This window comes from Medicago sativa, chromosome 5 (assembly GCF_051527215.1).
Source record: "Medicago sativa cultivar Bolivia chromosome 5, Bolivia_mono, whole genome shotgun sequence".
NCBI lineage: Eukaryota > Viridiplantae > Streptophyta > Magnoliopsida > Fabales > Fabaceae > Medicago > Medicago sativa.
This window is the reverse complement of record NC_140753.1, coordinates 59,119,894-59,139,516: the sequence shown is the minus strand read 5'-3', so window position 1 is coordinate 59,139,516 and position 19,623 is coordinate 59,119,894. Positions and strand designations below refer to the sequence as shown.

General features: G+C 34.5%; 3 protein-coding genes across 3 annotated transcripts; 2 read left to right on the top strand and 1 right to left on the bottom strand.

Annotated features, from left to right (window-relative positions):
- Nucleotides 1-760: 760 nt before the first annotated feature.
- On the bottom strand, nucleotides 761-1,988 carry LOC146923556 (transcription factor SRM1-like). Its single transcript, XM_085710897.1, has 2 exons — nucleotides 1,630-1,988; nucleotides 761-1,070 (listed from the first exon to the last, which is right to left on the bottom strand). Exons 1-2 carry the CDS (start codon nucleotides 1,986-1,988, stop codon nucleotides 770-772), a joined length of 660 nt encoding a protein of 219 aa, XP_085567023.1. The 3' UTR covers nucleotides 761-769.
- Nucleotides 1,989-2,564: 576 nt separating this feature from the next.
- LOC146923555 (uncharacterized) lies at nucleotides 2,565-3,723 on the top strand. Its single transcript, XM_085711735.1, has 3 exons — nucleotides 2,565-2,982; nucleotides 3,125-3,471; nucleotides 3,553-3,723. Exons 1-3 carry the CDS (start codon nucleotides 2,565-2,567, stop codon nucleotides 3,721-3,723), a joined length of 936 nt encoding a protein of 311 aa, XP_085567861.1.
- Nucleotides 3,724-6,691: 2,968 nt separating this feature from the next.
- LOC146923554 (uncharacterized) lies at nucleotides 6,692-7,715 on the top strand. Its single transcript, XM_085710896.1, has one exon. The coding sequence runs from the start codon at nucleotides 6,794-6,796 to the stop codon at nucleotides 7,700-7,702; it is 909 nt and encodes a 302-aa protein (XP_085567022.1). The 5' UTR covers nucleotides 6,692-6,793; the 3' UTR covers nucleotides 7,703-7,715.
- The last annotated feature ends 11,908 nt before the right edge of the window (nucleotides 7,716-19,623 follow it).

Below are 19,623 nucleotides of genomic sequence, written 5' to 3'. Positions count from 1 at the left end.
GAAAATCTTGATGAAATAATTCTTGTAAGTTTGTTTTTTTTTTTTTTTAAATAATGAGCTAATTGTTCTTTACCCAAGCGGACACAAAATAAAATGAAAAAAATAATAATTTGTCAAGTTAGTGTGCCATGTAAACAATTGTACACAATCAAGTTCAAGTTAGTGCGCCACCTCATCTATTTTTCATATTCAATTGTCTTGAAGGTCCAAAATCAAATAATCTTCAAATAACAAAGGAGAATCTGCAAAAAATGGTAGGAAAGAAATATAAAAAATGGTAGTCGTGATATATTCGCGTGAAAACACTTGGATACATATAGCATAATTACATGGGTCATGCTACTAACTTATCAATCTTTTCAATCAATTTCTCATGTAATGGACACATATAGCATAAAAAATAGGAGCCTTCAACCTTTTCAATTTCTAATGTAATGGTAAATGCTACAAAGACATCCAATACTTAACAATCGATTTTTTAAAAGGATCGGTGAGCCTATCTATCTCATCCAAAGACAAACTTGGTATCTTAACTACCTATCATTTGCAAAATCCGAACAAATTTATTGATGAATAAAGAAATACAAAATATCTCTTGGGGGGACTAGACCAAAACCCAAGAAGTAGAATAAAACCACATGTAGGAAAAGAGTGCAATTCAATAACAAAACTAGCAACAAGACCATACTCAAAAGAGTTCAATTCTATAACTTTCTAAAGAAGTCATCTTTGATACACCTTGATAGTAATACAAATTGAATTTCAACATTTAATTCGGATGAGGATAAAGAAGAGCTGGAACATAGAGAAGAGGGTGGAAATTTCCATCCCATGAGGTAGGAGGAGATGGAATGTTGTCCTTACTGAGAAGAGGTTTGGAATGATCTCCCTTCAATGAGGTAATGTTGAAGTTGCTTCTTTTTTTATAAGTCTTTTTTGATGTACCATTTATGTGAAGGAAATGCTTTTGAGCATGGCTAACACATTGACTTGGAGTTCTTGTACGAACATGTTGTGAAATCATTTTCCAATTTCCCTTCTTATGAATCTCGATTCCCTCTACAAATAACCTATAAAAAAAAATGATGAGAGGTAGTCAATTTAATTTATATCATGGTGAAAAGAAAAACATAGAAAACCCAATACATATGTTAGTGTCAAGATACATTAACAATTTTTTTTTTTTATTTCTTCAAGTTTGTTATACCTTTCTTTTGAATCCAATTTAAGGAATAAGGTAGTAACACAAAAATTATCAACCATAAAAGTAATGATGCAGGGAAATTAAAATCTATAATGAATATTTCAATAGAAAAAAAAAATTAATAAAGTTTACCTAATAAAAAAATAAACGTATCACAAAATAAAACCGTAAAAAGTAATGTGTTCTTCGAATAAAAATTCATCCCTTTTTTTATTTGTTGATAAAAGGAATAAACTTTTAAATTTAACACAATAAAAATAATGTCCCTTTTCAGAAAAACCAAGGTGTTCTTCGAATAAAAGATTTACTAATTTCTCTTTTTACGGAATTCACACCATGCATAAGGACTCGTCCACATGAAGAAGAAGAAAATAAAATTAAAAATAAAGTGTAAGTTAGTTTTTTCTAAATAAGTATATATATACCTGTGTTCTTCTTCACTCCAATGTTTCACCACTTTCTTAGTCTTATTCTTAGTTGGAGGAGCTTTCTTCTCATCGATTGAAGCATTGCCTTTCGAAATAAAATCATTTGTGTCTGTTTGAAAATCGACAAGACCTTCCTCAATGAGTGCTAAGTCATGCAACAATGTTTCATAGTGTTCTTTTACTTCAGTTGATGATCGACCGCAAACAAGAGCAAGATTTTCCCATCGACCTTCTTGTACTTCCTCAAGATATTCAAAGAGAACGGTCTCAAAGATTTTATTTTCATCCCATGTCCACTCCTTTGATTTTCCATCATTATTTGTGTCGTTCATATGTTGGTGTGAAGATTGATACATTCTTGTATCTCTGATTTTTAATCGCTGCTTAAAGATTAATAAGGGTTGCGTTTCTTTTTTCTTTTGGGTGGTTGCGTTTATAGTAATGTGAAGTATATATAGGATAAAAAGGATAAAAAGTAACAACATTCCAAGGATTAATTAAATGCAATGCCGATAAATATGAGAATGTATCTCTGAAAAAGAAAAAAGAAAAAGATAAATATGAGAATGTATTGTTGGTTTTGGGTGGTTTTTTTTACTTCCAATTATACCCTTAAATAAAGTTGCCGATAATAATGTTATATTGTTAAAGTCATTAAAAAAGATAAGAAATTATATTATGTTATATCGTGTAAGGCTAGGGAAATTGAGGTCAAGCTTCAAAAACAATGGAAAACTACCGGTCCTTGGACAGTGCTTTCTTTAGGGAGGGGTTTTTATGAGTTCTCCTTTGCCTCAGAATCTGATTTACGTACTGTTTGGGCAATAGGAACTATCAATTTGAAATCGGGGGTATTAAGACTATTTGAATGGGCAAGGGACTTCAATATGCATAATCAAAGAAACACTCACGCGCAAGTCTAGATACGCTTAATGGCATTACCGCAAGAATATTGGATGGAACGTACGATACGGGAAATTGCAAGTGTGGTTGGCACACCGCTGGACATTGATAATGCAACAACAAAGAGACTTTTTGGCCACTATGCACGAGTTTTGGTTGACATTGATTTTTCTAAGATATTCCATGAGATTATGGCAGAGAGGGAGGGATGTGCTTTTGGTGTAGAGGTGGCCTATGAATGGCTTCCGGACTTCTGTGCTCACTGTCAGAGACTTGGGCATGATGTTACTAATTGTCGTTGGTTGTACCCGAGGAAGGAAGGCATTGTCCCTAAAGGGAAGGCGCATGTACCTTCCAAAAAGCTTGAGTGGGTGCCCGTTCAGGAAAATCCCTCTGGTATTTGTTCTTCGAAAGCATTTCTAGCTCCTACGGAGCCTCCTATTACGGGTACATACATAGTTACAGATACAGCTGCAGATGTTGACACAGATACAGATCCAACAAAATCATAAACACACTTAGTTGCTAATGAAGTCCCTCAATTAAGGGACTTTGCCTTTGAGACCGGTGTTGGAATTGAACCATGTAGTGCACGATGACGTGCTTTCAGATGTTGAGGAACATGTAAGTTCGGTAATTCGGGAGGAGTTGGAGATTCCCCGGATTCAGGATGCACCTATGATGAATAAATCCTTAGTTGCACATGATGATGTGCAACTTTTGACTGTTGATTTGCATTCCTCCGCTTCTTCTAGGGAGGACATGCCGACTCAGCATTTTGTAGCGCACAATGACATGCAAGCTAGCCCCCGTCCCAATCCCCTTGTTTCTAGGTCCATTCCCGTTGACAAAGGGACGGTTTTGGAAATGCAGAGACTAGCATGGAACCCCCCATCTGTGGTGACACAGGCCGAGCTTGATGCGAATGGTGATAAGGTTTTGGTGGTTTCTGAATATACTAACATGAATCCAAACATCCAGCATGATCTTGAGTTATGGAACCGTGTTTGTGAATAGGACAAGGCAAATGTAGAGCTTCCTTTTACTCCAGTATTATCCAGAAAAAAGAAGCAGCAGGTTTGGAAGCAAATTCAGATTGGAAAACTGCCTTATAAAACCCGTTCTCAGGGTGGATCGTCCCCAGGTGCTCAAGAATATTCTATATTGGAATATCCGCAGTTTTGGTAATTCAGACACTAAATATGTGGTTCTCTGTGTTACCTCAGGCTTTGCACACTGACTTATTTATGGACCGGAGTGGGATACCTCGTTCTAGGTTATACCATAGTCAGCTGATTTTATGTTTCTGTTTCTTTCTTGCTTTTTTGCTTTTCTTTTGAAGGTTTTGGCATAGTCCCCCCTCTTGTACATCTTATTCTAATGGATAAGATCAAAAGGAAACTTAACCACTAATCAATTCAACAACACTTGTGGATAAGATCAAAAAGAAACAAATCCACAAAAGTGGAAGAAACAAACTCATTGGATATGGGTGAATGAAAGATAGAAAACTCGTTGAATTCTTATTCATATCACAACAAACGTAAGTTAAATTTGTGGGAAGTGATATCCAAGAATAATCTATACTATATATAAAGAAAACATCATCTTTCGGTTCTTTTGGGCTGACTTTTCCTCTTTCCAAAAATGCCCTCAATTTTGAATACAAATAACACATGTAACAAATAGATAGATAAGTATAAATTTAAATATTAAAAAAAATGTAACAAACACGATATGAATATATATATATATATATATATATATATATGTCTGGTTTTTTTCCTTTTTCATTTAAAAAGTGTAACAAATTATATGAGCATGTTTATACTTACTTTTTCATTATCTCAATTATACCCTTAAACAACTTTTTCTACAATAAAGATCGTTGTTGGTGTCATTAAGAAAAAAGGATTTAATTTTTTTTATATTGCTGGTGTCATTGAAATAAATAATCATGATTACTTTGGTTTTTTTTTAAGGATGATTAGTTTGGTTTGTTATAACTTGAAAGCAACCTCCGGTGAGCAGGTGGATAGAAGCCTTGTTGATGATGTCTGGCATAGATATATTCCTGCAAAAGTGTCTCTGTTTGTGTGGCGTCTTCTCCGTAACCGACTTCCAACTAAAGACAATTTGTTGCGGAGAATGATTCATCATGAAAATGATGTCAATTGTGTTTATGGGTGTGGAGAATCGGAATCTGCTACTTATCTCTTTTTAGAGTGCGGAATTCCCAACAGTGTCTGGCTTCACGTGCAAAAGTGGGTAGGCTTATATACGGTGTTTCCTAGTCAGCTGCGAGAACATTTTACACAATTCTCTTGAACGGCTGGAATGCCTCGAAGTACACACTCTGTTTTCAAAGTAATTTGGTTTGCTTATATCTGGGTGATATGGAAGGATCGTAATAACCATGTATTCAACAATACGGGATCAAATCCTTCCGTCTTAATTGAGAAAGTCAAACTGAATTCTTTTTTGTGGCTGAAAGCTAAATGGTCGTCCTTTAATTTTTGTTATCATGATTGGTGGCAACACCCGTTTCCTTGATTGGGTGTTCGCATGTAATTTATTTTATTATTTTGGCGATGCCTCACCTTTCTTGGCATTTGTCTGTTGTAAAATTGTGAGTGTTGCTTCCCTCTAGCACACCTTGTGTGGGGAATCGCATCGTTGTTGTTAATACATATCATTTTGGTTTGTGCAAAAAAAAAAAAAAAAACTTGAAAGCAACTAACATTTATATTTTCAGTTTTAATCCAAATCAAAATTTCATAAAAAAAAACATGGTTAATAATTTTCAAACGTTAGCGCAATAAAAAGAGCGGAAAGCGGGTACGTGAGTGTCCGTCTTTTCGCTAGTTAAAATAATAATTAATATTATTTTTATCATTGTTTTAGTATTTAAAATTAAATATTGCAGTTTAAACACTACTAATGTGTGTGTTCTATTTTATTTGGACTTCCATTCTATTTTTTCAATTCACATCACTAATTCAAAGTCTTATTACTTGGTGTTTAATCTTTCAATTTCCTTCCAACTCCACATTCCAACAATAACATTAACATTGTTAATTGAGTTACGTTAACGTTCTTGGTAATGTCATGAACGAAAATGACTAACGAAATGAAGATTTAAGAATTAATGTGTTTTCATATTAATCAAAAACTACTATAACAACGAGCTACACTTTCAGAAACTAAAATGGGGTTGTCCAAAGTAAACAAAAAACATATGTGGACATGTAGTTGGTTGCATTAACTACTATGGCCTTCCCATTAATTACACTTGACTGCACGTGCTTTGCTGTGTGATCTCCCTAATTATTTTCTTAATATTTGTTTGATCTACTTTCCATTGAAGCCATTTCCTTATCATACTTCATTTCCTTGTTCTTTGAAGCTACTGTAATTGAATTACTTCCATATATTTATTGCTATTGTTCATGCTTTATACCAGTACTTTTTAAAATATTAATTAACTTGCAAGTATTCTATGTGGTATTTTTAAGGAATAACATTGTTTTCCTCTTAAATTGCATGTTTACAAGGGATAGAGATTCGGCTAATCCGAAGTTCATTTGAAATATAAGTAAAGCACGAATAAAGATTGTTTTAACTAAGATTTAAATTTGAATTATCCGAAATGATGTCCTTATCAAAAGTCATTAACAATTTATACAATCTCACGATCACTAACCGACTAAATTATCCCTAAAAAATTCGTCAAAAAACTGAATAAAAACAATTATTTTAGAAAAATAATAATTTAGTCAGTTTCTTTTTTATGGATAATTTAGTCAGTTTTTTTACGGGTTTTTTAAGGATAATTTAGCCCATTATAAACATGGATCCTCCTACTGAAAAAAAATTTAATTAGAAAATTAATTAAAGTAAGAAATAATGAGAGTCAAAATTTCGTTTGACTGAATAGTTGGTTAAAAAGGAATTATGAAAACTTTAAATTTATTATAATATTAAAAATAATACTTACCAAAATAAGGTGGTTTTGAAAGTTTATACAACCATGTTATATTGACAAAAAAAATGTTATAAAAGACGTGAGAGGGGCACAAGCAATGTTCAATTCATACATATTTCAATCCCAAACTCACATGTCACATAAATCTCGTCCTCAACATTCTTAGCTCATTTTTCATAAATTTATCACTTTTTTCTTTTGCCACCCTCATTTCTTATGTTTTTATTTATTTTCCTGCTCAAATAACCAGCAAATTCCTGCTCAAGAAATTTTATGAGGGTCATAACCAATTTTTCTATGCTACTCTTATTCACATGTTTTCTTTGTCTAATACTTTCAAGTGCTCAAACTTCATTTGATGGCATTGTTTCTGCTCGTTTGCTCGATGATCAGCTTCAAGATTGTGCCTTTAAGGCATTTTCGACGCCAAAAACCGGTGAACCTTATGATGCTCAAGTACCTTCCAACCTAACAGGAATTAAAGTTTCAGCAATGAGGCTTAGAAGTGGAAGTTTGTGGGACAAAGGTGTCCAAAGTTACAAAGAATTTGAGATCCCAAAAGGGGTTATTGAACAACCTTATGTTAAGAGAATTGTTTTGGTTTACCAAAATTTAGGTAATTGGTCTCAAAATTATTACCCTTTATCTGGTTATTCATATTTAGCACCTGTTCTTGGTTTATTAGCCTATGATGGCACAAATTTGCTTGCTTCCAGTTTACCTGAATTGGAATTAAGAGCTTATCATAAACCAATTTTAGTTAATTTTTCTTACGTGAAAAATACATCACCCTACGGTTCATTAGCAAAATGTGTGTATTTTGATTTGTTTGGTTCTATAAAGTTTGACACTTTATTAAATGGAAATGTTTGTCCAATATTTCAACAAGGGCATGTTTCAATTGTAGTGGAATCAAATGCTTCACCACAAGCTCATTGGAAGAACGAATTCAAGTTCAAGATTGTGATTATATGTTTGGCTGGAGGGATTGTTTTGTTGTTTATGTTTGGTTTATTGATTGGTAGAATGAGAAGAACCAAACAAGAGACAAAGATTAAGCAAATGGAATTGGAAGGTGATTGCAGTGAAACTTTGAAGATAGTGTATATTGGTAACGCCAAAGTACCATCTGCTTTAGGGACTCGTACACCACCAAAGATAGAAAATGATTATGTTCCTTAAATTTTAGCCATTGTTGGCGCTACCATATACATATATTTGAAAATTGAAATAAACGAATTACTCCCTCCGGTCTCAAATGTAAGAAACTTTTCACTTTTTAGGTTCATTCAATAATTGATGTATGTGGTCCATATTATAGACCACATACATCAATTATTGAATGAACTTAAAAAGTGAAAAGTTTCTTACATTTAAGACCGGAGGGAGTATATGTTATGATGATGATTTGGTCCAATGATTAGTTCAAATGTTCTGGTCAATTTTGGTGGCTCTGATTTATTTCATTTGCAGTATATGTCATTACAATGTAACCTTAAAAAATTCATTAAATCACGTTTTTTATATATATTAAGGATTAACTACATAGGAATAGAAGACAAGCGGATAACGAGTTGTGCCGTTAGATTTTTTTTATGGCAAAATTAATTTTCATAACCACAACATTCATGGACCTAGGAGGTCAACAACCTCTGGAGCACGACCCTTTGAACTCTATGTAGAAGGTCAATAGTTTAGGAAGCCAAAAGTATCAAACGCAAATAGTATAAAAGCATGTTGATTGTCAGAACACATTTTTTCATGGTTGGTCACTTTGCTAGACGCAGCTTTTAAAACTACCCGCCTTACCGTAAACCTTCAGATCACTAATCCCACAACTGGTGAAACCTAAGTCATTATATTATTGAATCATTAAGATCCTTTTTTTAACAATAGGATAAATTTGTTTTATCTTCGACACCTTTTGCTTTTAATAAAATCTACTAATATTTTTCTAACACAACTAATCATAGTCGAGATCATTATTGGAACTCAAGTCTCATGTTGAAAAGATACGACTCTTGAAAGAAATTTATAAAAAAGACGCATTCATCACCTTACAGGGATTTAGATTTCTGTTGTTACACCATGACGTAGTAACAGAACACGACTGTTTGATCTAAAATGTGTGGCTGAGATTGTTTAGAATAATTTTGTATCTGCATTAATCTACCGTTCGATCTTTAATTAATGGTCAAGATATGTACAACGTGAAAATTGTGTGCTTCATTATAGTATGGAATCCCGATCCACCTTACAGCTTGGTTTTAAAAGGTTGGATTAAACCATATATAAAATCCAACAGCCATCAACCAAAAAAATTGGCTATCAACAAAAAAAAAAATCATATCGGAGGTCAAGAGAGTAATAGTAGAGTAATATGAGTAAAATATCTCATGTTCGGTTTGATGATTTTAAAGTTGTGAAACTTCAAGTATTGTTCAAAAAAATTTAAAAAAAAAAGTGTAAAAACCATTTACAATGCATTAAAATGCATGAACAACCGGCCAATTCAACCTTGATTTTAATCCATTTTTACACATTTTTTAAAATTTTTTTGACTGCATTTAGTGCATGTAAAACCTGTTACTCATTCCTCCTTATAAATACCCCACCAAAACTCATCATTTCCTCACACCATACCTTCTCTCCTCCTCCTCACTCTCTCACCTTTATACTCTTTGTTTTTTTAGCTTTTTAGGGGTAAAAAGAGGAAATCGAGGGGTAAAAAAGGGTCAAGGGAGAGGTAAAAATAGGTCAATCGATTTGGGGCACAAAGAGGTCAACCCTTGGGGTAAAAGTAAATTTGCTTCTTTTTACCCCAAAAACTTTTTACCGTGAGTAGAAAGACTCTTTCTTGGGGTATAAAAAGAACCAGATTTAGATTTACCCCAAGGATTGATGTCTTTTTGCCCCAAGAAAGTTGGTCTCTTTTTGCCCCAACCTTAATCCTCTATTACCCCAGGGTTGGTTTATTTTTAGTAATTTTGAATAAAATGTATCAATTATTAATAAAATGAGATGATTTTATATGTATTATTTATGTTCCTTTCTTCCTTTCTTTTTATTTATATTTGCATTTATTTTGAGTTAACTCACGTTGAAATTTTTTAAATTTACACTAGTGTGAATTAACTCACGCAACGTGAGTTAATTCACGAAAATATAACAATAGCGTTAGTTAACTCGCGCAAGGACAATTTAGTCATTTCAGTTGAAAATGAGCAAAAACTATTGGATAAAGAGCATAATTAGACAAACATAGAGATGAACCAAACCAAACAAAATCAAATCAAATGAAAAAACCAAAGAATTCTGCTCTTTACCCAAACAGTTTTGCTCAGTCCCAAAGTAAAATACATATATACCCTTACGCATGTTAACATGCGCCAGTACAAACTGCACGTAACTTAAGTCACGTATCATGACTTAAGTTCCGCTAGTACAAAATAACACGTGACTTAAGTCACGTAGCGTGTCTTTAGTCACGCTAGTGTAAACACTGGTTCAGAGCATGCCCCATGACTAGGATATGTAGCGTGACTTAACTCACGCTAGTATTAACACTAGCGTGACTTAACTCACGCTGCTGCTGCTGCTACTAGCTCAATTGGTAGTGGGAATGCATTGAAGTAGTACTTATCCCCAGGTACTAGGTTCGATTCCCACGGGAGGCAAAAACACTACTAGAGGAGGGGGGGTAGTGATTAAGCTTGTGAGTGACAGTGCCGGGGTAGTGGGACGGCCCCACTAATAGGTGCGGGACCCACCTGGGCTGTTACAATCCTCATCGCATGATCCACTCTGTCTCTCATGTTGCTGATGACCTGCAATGGATCGGGAGGATGTCTGGCCAACTCCTAGTCAACAAGAATATCCTGGTAGACAGGTCTCGGCGTGACAATATCAGGCTCTGGAGCAGGGTTGACGATGAGAGGATGGGACACACGGTAGAACCACCTGATGTACCTATCTGAATGCTTCAAGGCTCGTCGTCTGGGACCTGGGCACCCCTCTGCTGGTGGGGAACGACATGCAGAGCAAACTCCAAGAAGACAGCAGCCACATCTGCTGGGGCAAGAGGCATAACCGTAGTAGGAGGTCGAGGAACCTTCTGAACATGTCCGTACTGCCTCAGCACCCGCTCCGGCATGTGACGCACCATCCTCTGTCTGCCGGCCGTGATCCATCCGGAGTACCAGCACACGTCCTGAAAAGGCGTCACGTCTCGTCGGTGCTCGTACGACCTCCAGGTGACATGACAATGCTCCATCGAGTCCAACAAGCCTCTGAAGTGGTCAGCATCAGCAAACCCCCTTTTAGGTTTCCATCTACCCACATAGGGGTCCTCCTGGTCGTAATCTACATATTTGGACCTCGGAACCACATGTCTGAAGTGAGCTATAACCCATCCCTGCAAACACAAAGCGACAAATCTATATCAGCACACGAGGTTCATACAAGAAACTATACATTTACGTTTAACTTAAAAAAAGAAGAAAAAATATATTACCACAAGCAAGCTCATGTAACCACCAACTGAGCCAACATTTAAGTCTGAGGTAAGATTCAGCTGCTCATACAAGAATGCAAGTCCCATCGTGCCCCATGACCACGTGCCTATGTGATCCAAATCCCGAATTGCAAGCATCCACATCAGACTAACAGTTTTGCTGTTCTTGCTGGCAAAAAGGGTGCAGCCAATCAAGAGCAACAAGAATGCCTTGACACAGGCGGGCCTAATACGACTCAGCTCCTGCTCCTCCTCCTCTGATAAATCCTCCCCCAGCAAATGGTTACACCTGTTCAACAGGTGGTCATAACGGTCTTTCAGGGCCGTGTAAGAGACAGATGCACCAAAATCAGTCACATACCCAACCGCATCCTCCACCGGAAACAACAGGTGGGTCACCAGCATATCCATAGCATGGTCATGATCTAAATCCTCCTCATGAATGAGCCGTCCAGCGACGGGGATGCCTAGGAGACAAGCAACATCATCCAGTGTGATGGTCATCTCCCAACATGCAGATGGAAGCTGCTGGTCTCATGATGCCATCTCTCAGCCATGGCACACACTAAACCGTGGGAGATATTGTCGTACCCAGTCAGAAGGAGGGGCCTTAGACCCGATCTATCAACCGGTTCCCAGAACTAATGGTTAGCATCTACCGACAACGAAAGGGACAAGGCAGAAAGCTTCAGTTTCCTCCCGTGCGAGATGCCTTTCATCTTACGATGCACTCGCAACTGAAATACAAAAAAAATAATTAAATATGTAAAACAAACATGAAATAATAAACTATAAATATTCTACGTAAAAAAAAATGAAATATTAAACTATATATATTCTACGTAACATAAACTTTGACATAATAATAAATATATATTCTACGTTAAAAATAAATCAATTATACTTGCATATGTGAAATAAGCATGACATATTCTACGTAGTTATACTTAAATTAAATAAACATAACATATTATACGTATAATAAACATATTATACGTTAGCATGTGTTATACCCTAATTTTGGACCTAAAAATACCAACTTAATTCTTCTTTTCTTACATTTCAAGGCATTTGATTTGTCTCTGATCAATTACATCCTCCTCTGCATTTTATTTCAATGTTATTTGCAAAATTCACACAAAAGGGCATTTTAGTCATTTCCTATATTAAAATTTCTTTCAATCTTTTAAAAAGTTGTTTGAGTCCTTTAAAATAGTTTGAGTAAGTCTTTGTTTCCATTCTATGTCAAAACTCCATTTCAAAAATTGCATTTGAAGTCATTTTGAGTCAGTTTAGCCCCTAGGGGCATTTTAGTCTTTTCAAGTGTTGAAGCTCTGTCTAATCTCTTAAAATTGTCTCTGAGTCTTTTAATTTTGCTTGTATAAATTCTTGCTTTAATTCCCTGTTAAAAATCCAATTTAGAATTGTATCTGAGTCATTTTTAGTCGTTTTAGCCCCAGGGGCATTTTGGTCATTTCACACGAAATTTTGACAGAGAGAGGTTACTTTGAAGTACCTCATTTAAGTAATTGGATCATTTTAGTCCTTTTTGTGTTTTTTATTGGTTTCACTTTACGTTTTTTCCAAGTTATCAATTTTATTCCAATTTTATTATTAATTGCATTTTGGTCCTTTTACTTTCGCAAATTGCACTTTGGTCCTTTCTTCCTTTTATTTTTTTTCTCTTTCTTTTTCAATTTACATTTTAGTCCTTTAAAGTCAAACTCTTGTTTTTAGTCCTTTTTTGGGTCAATTGCAGGTTGGTCCTTAACTTCCAAAAATTGCAGATTCGTCCCAAAGTCTTAAAAATTGTAGGAAGGTCCTCAAGTCCCAAATTTAGTCCAAGTTCGAATCAAACAAGGCCAGTCCAGGTGTCAACTTTCCATTGGATTACAAGTACACATGTCAGCTATAAATACGACACATCATCAATACACAGAAAAAAAAGAGTCATTCATTCAGTGCCAACTCAACAAACACCAATCCCATTTCTCTCTCTTCTCCACAGAATCAAACCCTAACCGTTTCAGAAAAATCTCAAGAACACGATGAAGTTCATGAAGAACTTCATCCCCAAATCCTAAACTCTAACTGTCCAGAACCAAAATCCACCTCAATCCATCACAAAATTCGTATCAATTTCATCATGCAGAACTCAATTCAACAATTATTGCACAAAATCAGTTTGAATTTACAAATTCTCAGAGATTCTCTGAGGAATCTTCATCATATAATTTGCACCTTCGCAATTCTAGCGTAGATTCATCATCAATAATGACGAATCCAACGCGATCACGAAGGATTTAGGAAGAGAAGAAGAGGATCGAAGTGGAAACGAAGGAGAATCAAGCTCCAGAAAAAGTTCGAAAAGACGAAGAGTGAGAAGATGAAGAATCTTCGATTTATTTTCGAAGATTGAACCAGAACACTTACCAGAAGCAAAAGCAAGGCACTAGAACTCTTCTCACCGTCGCTTTGCTCGAATCTCCGAATTACAACGAGGTAATCCATTAATCCTCCTCTGTTTCACAGTTTCATTCGTCTAAGTGTGATTTCTTCACGAAACGATGTAGATCTACAATGTTTAAAACGTTTAGTCACAAGTTCCATTGAGATCCTTTGAAAAGAGTCCAAACCGTAGGATTAGGAGTAGATCTACGTCGTTTCGTGGCTTGTTTGTGTTTTTTGGTTATGAATTCGTGTTCAGCATAAAGAAACAAGTAGAAAGGGTTTTAGATCGGGCATTTCTGAGCCAAGAAAGTGGTGGTTAGGTTTCCGTCGCCGAAATCTTCGTCGGCGGTGGTCAAGTCCGCCGGAGAAGACAACCGGCATCTTAGAGAGAAGGGAGAGCGTTTTAGGATTTAGAGAGAGAAAGAAAGGGAGAAAATGAAGAAAACGTTGGGGAAGGGTTTATATAAACCTCTAGATTGTATTTCCACCGTCAGATCTAGGGTAAGGGGGGACTGGATCAATCCAACGCCCCTGATGCGTTTGGATAGTCCAGATCCCTGTTGGATCTTGGGCCTGGGCTTCAGTCTGACTGGATTCCGTACTCTTGTGTTTTTGTTGCTATTCCAATACTGCTTCTTGCTGTTTGCACCCCTATGTGTTCAAAAGCTTTGATAAAAATCCTAGAAAAATTCCTATGTGTTCTTGATCATTTTCTTGATATTTTTGTGATGTTATCATGTGTTAAATCTTGATTAAAAATGTGTGGTATTTTCTTGTCAATTGTTTACTATTTTTGTTAAAAATTGTGAAGTTTCTATATGTTTTTGTGTCTAAAAATTCTTTAAAAATTCTAAAAATTTTCATACACATTTCTTGATAGTTTTGTGGTATTTTTGTGATGATTTTTGCATATTAAAACTTGGAAAAAATAATGTGTTGATTTTCTTGCTATTTTGTGATGTTTTGCATTAAAAAAGTTGTGAAAATTGCTTGATTTTAGTTCCAATCTCTTAATAAATGTTTGTGATCCATTACCACGTGATTTTGTGAAGTTTTAGCTACTGTTTGTATGTGCTTTTGTTGCATGTGTGTGGATTTTGTTTAATTGCTTGGCTTGCAAGTTATGTTTGTGAATAAAATGCCAAATATGCATAAAATGCATCATGATTTTTGACTTGAATATGTTCTTGTTCTTCTCATATCATTGAATGTGATAAAACCTTTAGCAAATTGACATGATATGAGGATTATAGGTCATATACTTGGCTTAATGTCATGGTAAATTTTAGGTGCATCTTGCTACTTCTAGGTTAAAATTTCATTACCTTTTGTCAAGTTCTTTAGTATCTTCTTTTGCTTCTAGTTTCTATTCTATCATGCCTTATTCTACTAATCCTTTTATTTCATGTTTCATGCATCCCATAAGTATCTCATCTTCCATCTCACATTCTTGGCTTTTACTTTCTTACACTTTAACTTTCATGCAAAAATTAGAATGTAAAACTTAGGAATTTTGTAATATTTTACTTTATGCCTTTAAATTTCTTGCAAGACCATAGCATGTATCTAGGGTATGATGTAATAAAGACAATGGACTCTAATAATGTACACCGACACAAGCACTGACACATGCACACACCACACCTTAGATGTATGGCTAGGATATGCATGTTTAGATGTATGTTTAGGATTGTATGTTTAGATGAATGCTTAGGATTTACAACTTAGAAAAATCAATTTTCCAAAAAACTTGAACAAACTTCACTCAAATCATTTTCTTAAAAAACCTTGGGATCCAAAATCCCATTGTATTTTCTCTTTTATTTTCTTAATCAAACTTCAATGAAAATTAATCATGCTTGACTTTTTTTTTCCAAAACAACTAATCAAACCTCACCTTTTCTTAAATTCTCATGCCTTTAAGGCCTCTCAATCTCCATTCTTCAAAACTCCAATTTTCCAACTTAAAATCAACCAACGAAAACAAAAACATTTTTGGAAGAGAACTACGGTGGATTTGATCCCTTAAACGGGTACGTAGGCAAGGACAAAATTCCTTCAATTCAAATAAAATAAAAATCCAAACACTTTCTTCTCCCTCCAATTCTTCACTTAGAAACTCTTAGGTTCAAATAATCACTTTCAAATAGCATTTAAAAATAAAGCGCGCGCGTAGAAATTAAAGACGGTTCCTATAGGTTACTATAGTCGTTATGGGTGCCTAACACCTTCCCGTAGCGAAAACAACTCCCGGACCTCGATTCTCAAGGGTTTTGCTTATTTTTTCCCTTCCCAAGAAAAAATGAGATATCACCGGTTAAAAAGGTTCAAACGTAATCAATGTTTGACACCCGAAAAACCAAGATAAAACAGCATGACCCCTATGCATGTTAACATGCGCCAGTACAAACTGCAAAGAAGTAGTATAATAATCACTTACTTGATATTGTGGACGAAATTCGGTTTGATTGGAGCAAGAATGGTGAAATTTAGATTTGTGAGTGAAATTTTCGTGTTTGGAGAAGTTGAAAATGGAGGTTCTGTGTTCTGTGTTGCTATTAAACTAACTTAAGTAACGTTGCGCAACTTAAGTCACGTTGCGCAACTTAAGTTGCGTTAACGTTATAACTGACGCATGTTAACTCACGCAGCGTGAATTAACTTACGTAAGGGCATAATTGTCATTTACTTTGGGAATGAGCAATACAATTTGGGTAAAGAGCAGAGTTCAAAACCAAACTAAACTAAACCCATTCAAACCAAGCTATAAAAGCATCCACAAGCTTGTCACCCACACTAGTAACAACACATGAATCCCACACCAAACCACCCCTGCCTACTAAGAGAAAACCACATACACTAACCTAGGGGTGTTCAAATCCAAACCGATCCAAAATAAAACCGCGAACCGATCCAAAAAAACCGAAAACCGCAAAAAACCGAATATTTTTGGATGTGTTCGGATGTTGTTTTGGAAAAACCGCTAAGATCGGATCGGATTTCGGATTGCCTTTTCAAAACCGAACCGAACCAAACCGAACCGCAAAAGTAAATTTTTATACTTATTTATTATTTTATTAGTATTATATATTGCACTAATATATTGTTTATTGGTATTTAATCTTATATATTGCATTAATTTAATCTATATTATTACTACTTCATCTATTTCAATTATAATCAATCATTTTCATTGTGTAATGTTAACTTTTTTAATAAATTTGTGTCATGTTTTGTATCAAACCTATTATTTTATTGTGTATGAGTAATATTAATATTAAAAAAAAATTACATGTTACACTTTGGATATCCAAAAACCGATCCAAATTAAACCGCATATATTTGGATCGGATCGGTTCGGATTTTTTTAACATAATCATCCAAACCGAACCGAACCGCACGTGATTTTTATTTTGGATCGGTTGATTTTTTACCTCAAAACCGATCCAAACCGGACCGCGAACACCCCTACACTAACCCACTCGTAAACTCTAGGGCTGGAAATGAGTCGAGTCGAGTCGAATTCATCTGAGCTCGGTTCGACTCGATAAAAATTGACTCGGCTCGAAACTCGAGTTCGATACGAACCATTTTTTTAACTCTTGTTCGGCTCGTTTAAAGTTCACGAACAACTCGGTTCGGCTCGTTAGGTTCAACTCGTTTGCTCGAGTAACATAATTCAAAAGTTTCTTTTTCTGTTTTTGTCAAAAAATATATTTTGACCTTTTGATTTTATTTATAAAAAAAAAACAACAAAAATTGAACTCATTAAATTATGGAAGTTGAAGACCACAGGAAAAAAGCGACGACCTTATAGTTACTAATGTTGCGATGCCCTTATGCTTCTCTTTATAATAACTCTTCTTCACTGATGTGATTGAACTCACCGATGTGGGACAAATTTTAGTACATATGCGTTGTTAAAACTTAAAAGCCTAAGCCTGCATTTGTATATTATTAGCTTCTTTTTTTCTCTCTTTTCTTGTAATTATTCTTGTTAATTGTTAATTATTTTCTCTCTTTTCTTATAATTATTGTTAATTGTTAATTAAATTAGTAATATTTTCTCAAAAAACAAGTACTTAAATATGAGAGGAAGGTTGTAATAAATTAGATATTTCATGTTTTAATATTTAAGTTTGCACTTTATTAAATTTTACTAAACCAATAAATAAATATAAATATGTATATATATTATCGAGCCAACTCATGAACCAACCGAGTCGAACTATATACTGCTCAAGTTCGGCCCATTTATTTAACGAACTTAATTTTCAGCTCAAGTTCGGCTCATTTGGTTCATGAACCAAGTTCAACGAGTTAATTGTCGAATCGAGTTCCGAACTATTGTCGAGTTGGTTCGGTTCATTGCCAGCCCTAGTAAACTCTTACAAGTTTACCTGGTATTAAAATTATTTTATACATTTATATAATATTATCAATGGTATCAACAATTTAAAATTTTCACTTAATTACGAAGCAAAAATATATTAAATTGTTATATTAAAGTGTTATGTTCATAAACTTGTATCAAACTATATAAATTACCTCATTCAATCATAAAAACATTCAAAAAAAATATCCAAAAAAAGAGTTTCATAAATTTTTAAAATTGTTTAAAGTTAAAACTATAGAAAAAGGGGGTTAATTTCATTAAAATTGAGTAAAATCAAGTTAGTTTCTCCTAATTCAGAGGGTTTACTATGTGTTAACTATGATGAAATTGAGATTGGTTCGACTTTACCTAAATACGATCTTACTATCAATTTAACTCGAAATTCATATTTAAAAGTGTGAAATCGGACGTTTTTACTAGTTAAAGTTCGATTTTAACAATTTGAACCAATTACCTGCAAAGTATTTTGTTTTTGTCTATAAGCTACAAAGTATTTTTAATGAAAAAACAGAATTTGTAGAACACTAACGATTCTCATAATCGTGTGACATATCTTTGGATTTATTTGCTTCAGATGTTGGCCCAACGTGCACATATTGCCATTCATTTTCCTGCAAGTTATGTACGACACCTCATATATATATAGGCTTAGTGTTGGGAATCCTATGCCTCCCTCTGTCTTCAAATTGATATTTTAACATGACATATGCATCTACGTAAATTTTTAACATCTCTATGCTATTATAAAATGTTAATGAAAGGGCTTAAATTAAAGATATATTTTAAGAAAGAAAATAGTTTTCTATCTAAGCTTTCTTGGCGTTAATTTTAATTCTTGCATGGATAACAACAAATTTGGGAATAATGCTCATAATTTAACATGAGTCGTTCTCCGAAAGTTACATCAATAGTTTCTTTAAAAAATTCTACCCATGTTTCATTAAAAAAAAAAAAATTAAGTGTATTGTTTGTATCTCACATTACATTTACTATCACCAACATAAGACATAATATCCAACAATGCTTTTAAAAGACCCATGCAATAAAAAAGAACATAAAGTAATTTTTTTCCTTATTTATAAGTAACATGTCTAGCGGGCTTTAATCCTTGCCCTTAATTCAATAACAAAAAATGAACCTCGGAGCATTGGATTGGATCGTCTTAAATATGCTCAGGATCGAACGCACTATTCGATTGAAACCCAAAACACTAGATTGGATCATCTTCTTCCGATAAACATCAATAGACTAACTTGAGATTTTTCACTCTATAACGCCTCAACAGCTTACAATGGATGTCAGCTCGACATTGATGGTAACAACCCCTCACCAATGTCCAACGACTACTAACCAGTGTTTATTAAAGGTATCAGCTCAAGATACACAATTTTTATCCTTTCAATACCTCTCACTCTTTGTTCTTGTGGGTTGTAACTATAAAATAGCAACACTTCGCATTTCCACATATTACTGCTCGATTGATGCCACCTTTCTGATCACTCCGATCAAAATTAAAAATAAATAAAATCAACCTACCACTCTTTATTAATGTATGTTTATATAGTATATATTGTTAGGGCCCTAGCAATGAAGCCTATAAAGCTTCGATAAAAAGAGAATTATTTTAGTGGGTCAGTTGGGTGGTTCGAGTGAGACAAGAATGGGAGTGACAGGTTGTTTTGAAAACAAATATTGTTAGCAAGTTGGTTTTGATAGTAGTCAATAACAGCGCCCACTAAGCTG

Bases quoted from the DNA above. Each gene is read 5' to 3' on its own strand.
- LOC146923555 (XM_085711735.1), top strand. From the start codon at position 2,565: ATGGCATTACCGCAAGAATATTGGATGGAACGTACGATACGGGAAATT. The intron at 2,983-3,124 runs GTACATACATAG...TGAACCATGTAG, and splicing joins TACGGAGCCTCCTATTACGG to TGCACGATGACGTGCTTTCA. The intron at 3,472-3,552 runs GTTTTGGTGGTT...GTTTGTGAATAG, and splicing joins TTGATGCGAATGGTGATAAG to GACAAGGCAAATGTAGAGCT.
- LOC146923556 (XM_085710897.1), bottom strand. From the start codon at position 1,988: ATGTATCAATCTTCACACCAACATATGAACGACACAAATAATGATGGA. The intron at 1,071-1,629 runs GTATATATATAC...TTTTTTTTATAG, and splicing joins TGGAGTGAAGAAGAACACAG to GTTATTTGTAGAGGGAATCG.
- LOC146923554 (XM_085710896.1), top strand. From the start codon at position 6,794: ATGAGGGTCATAACCAATTTTTCTATGCTACTCTTATTCACATGTTTT.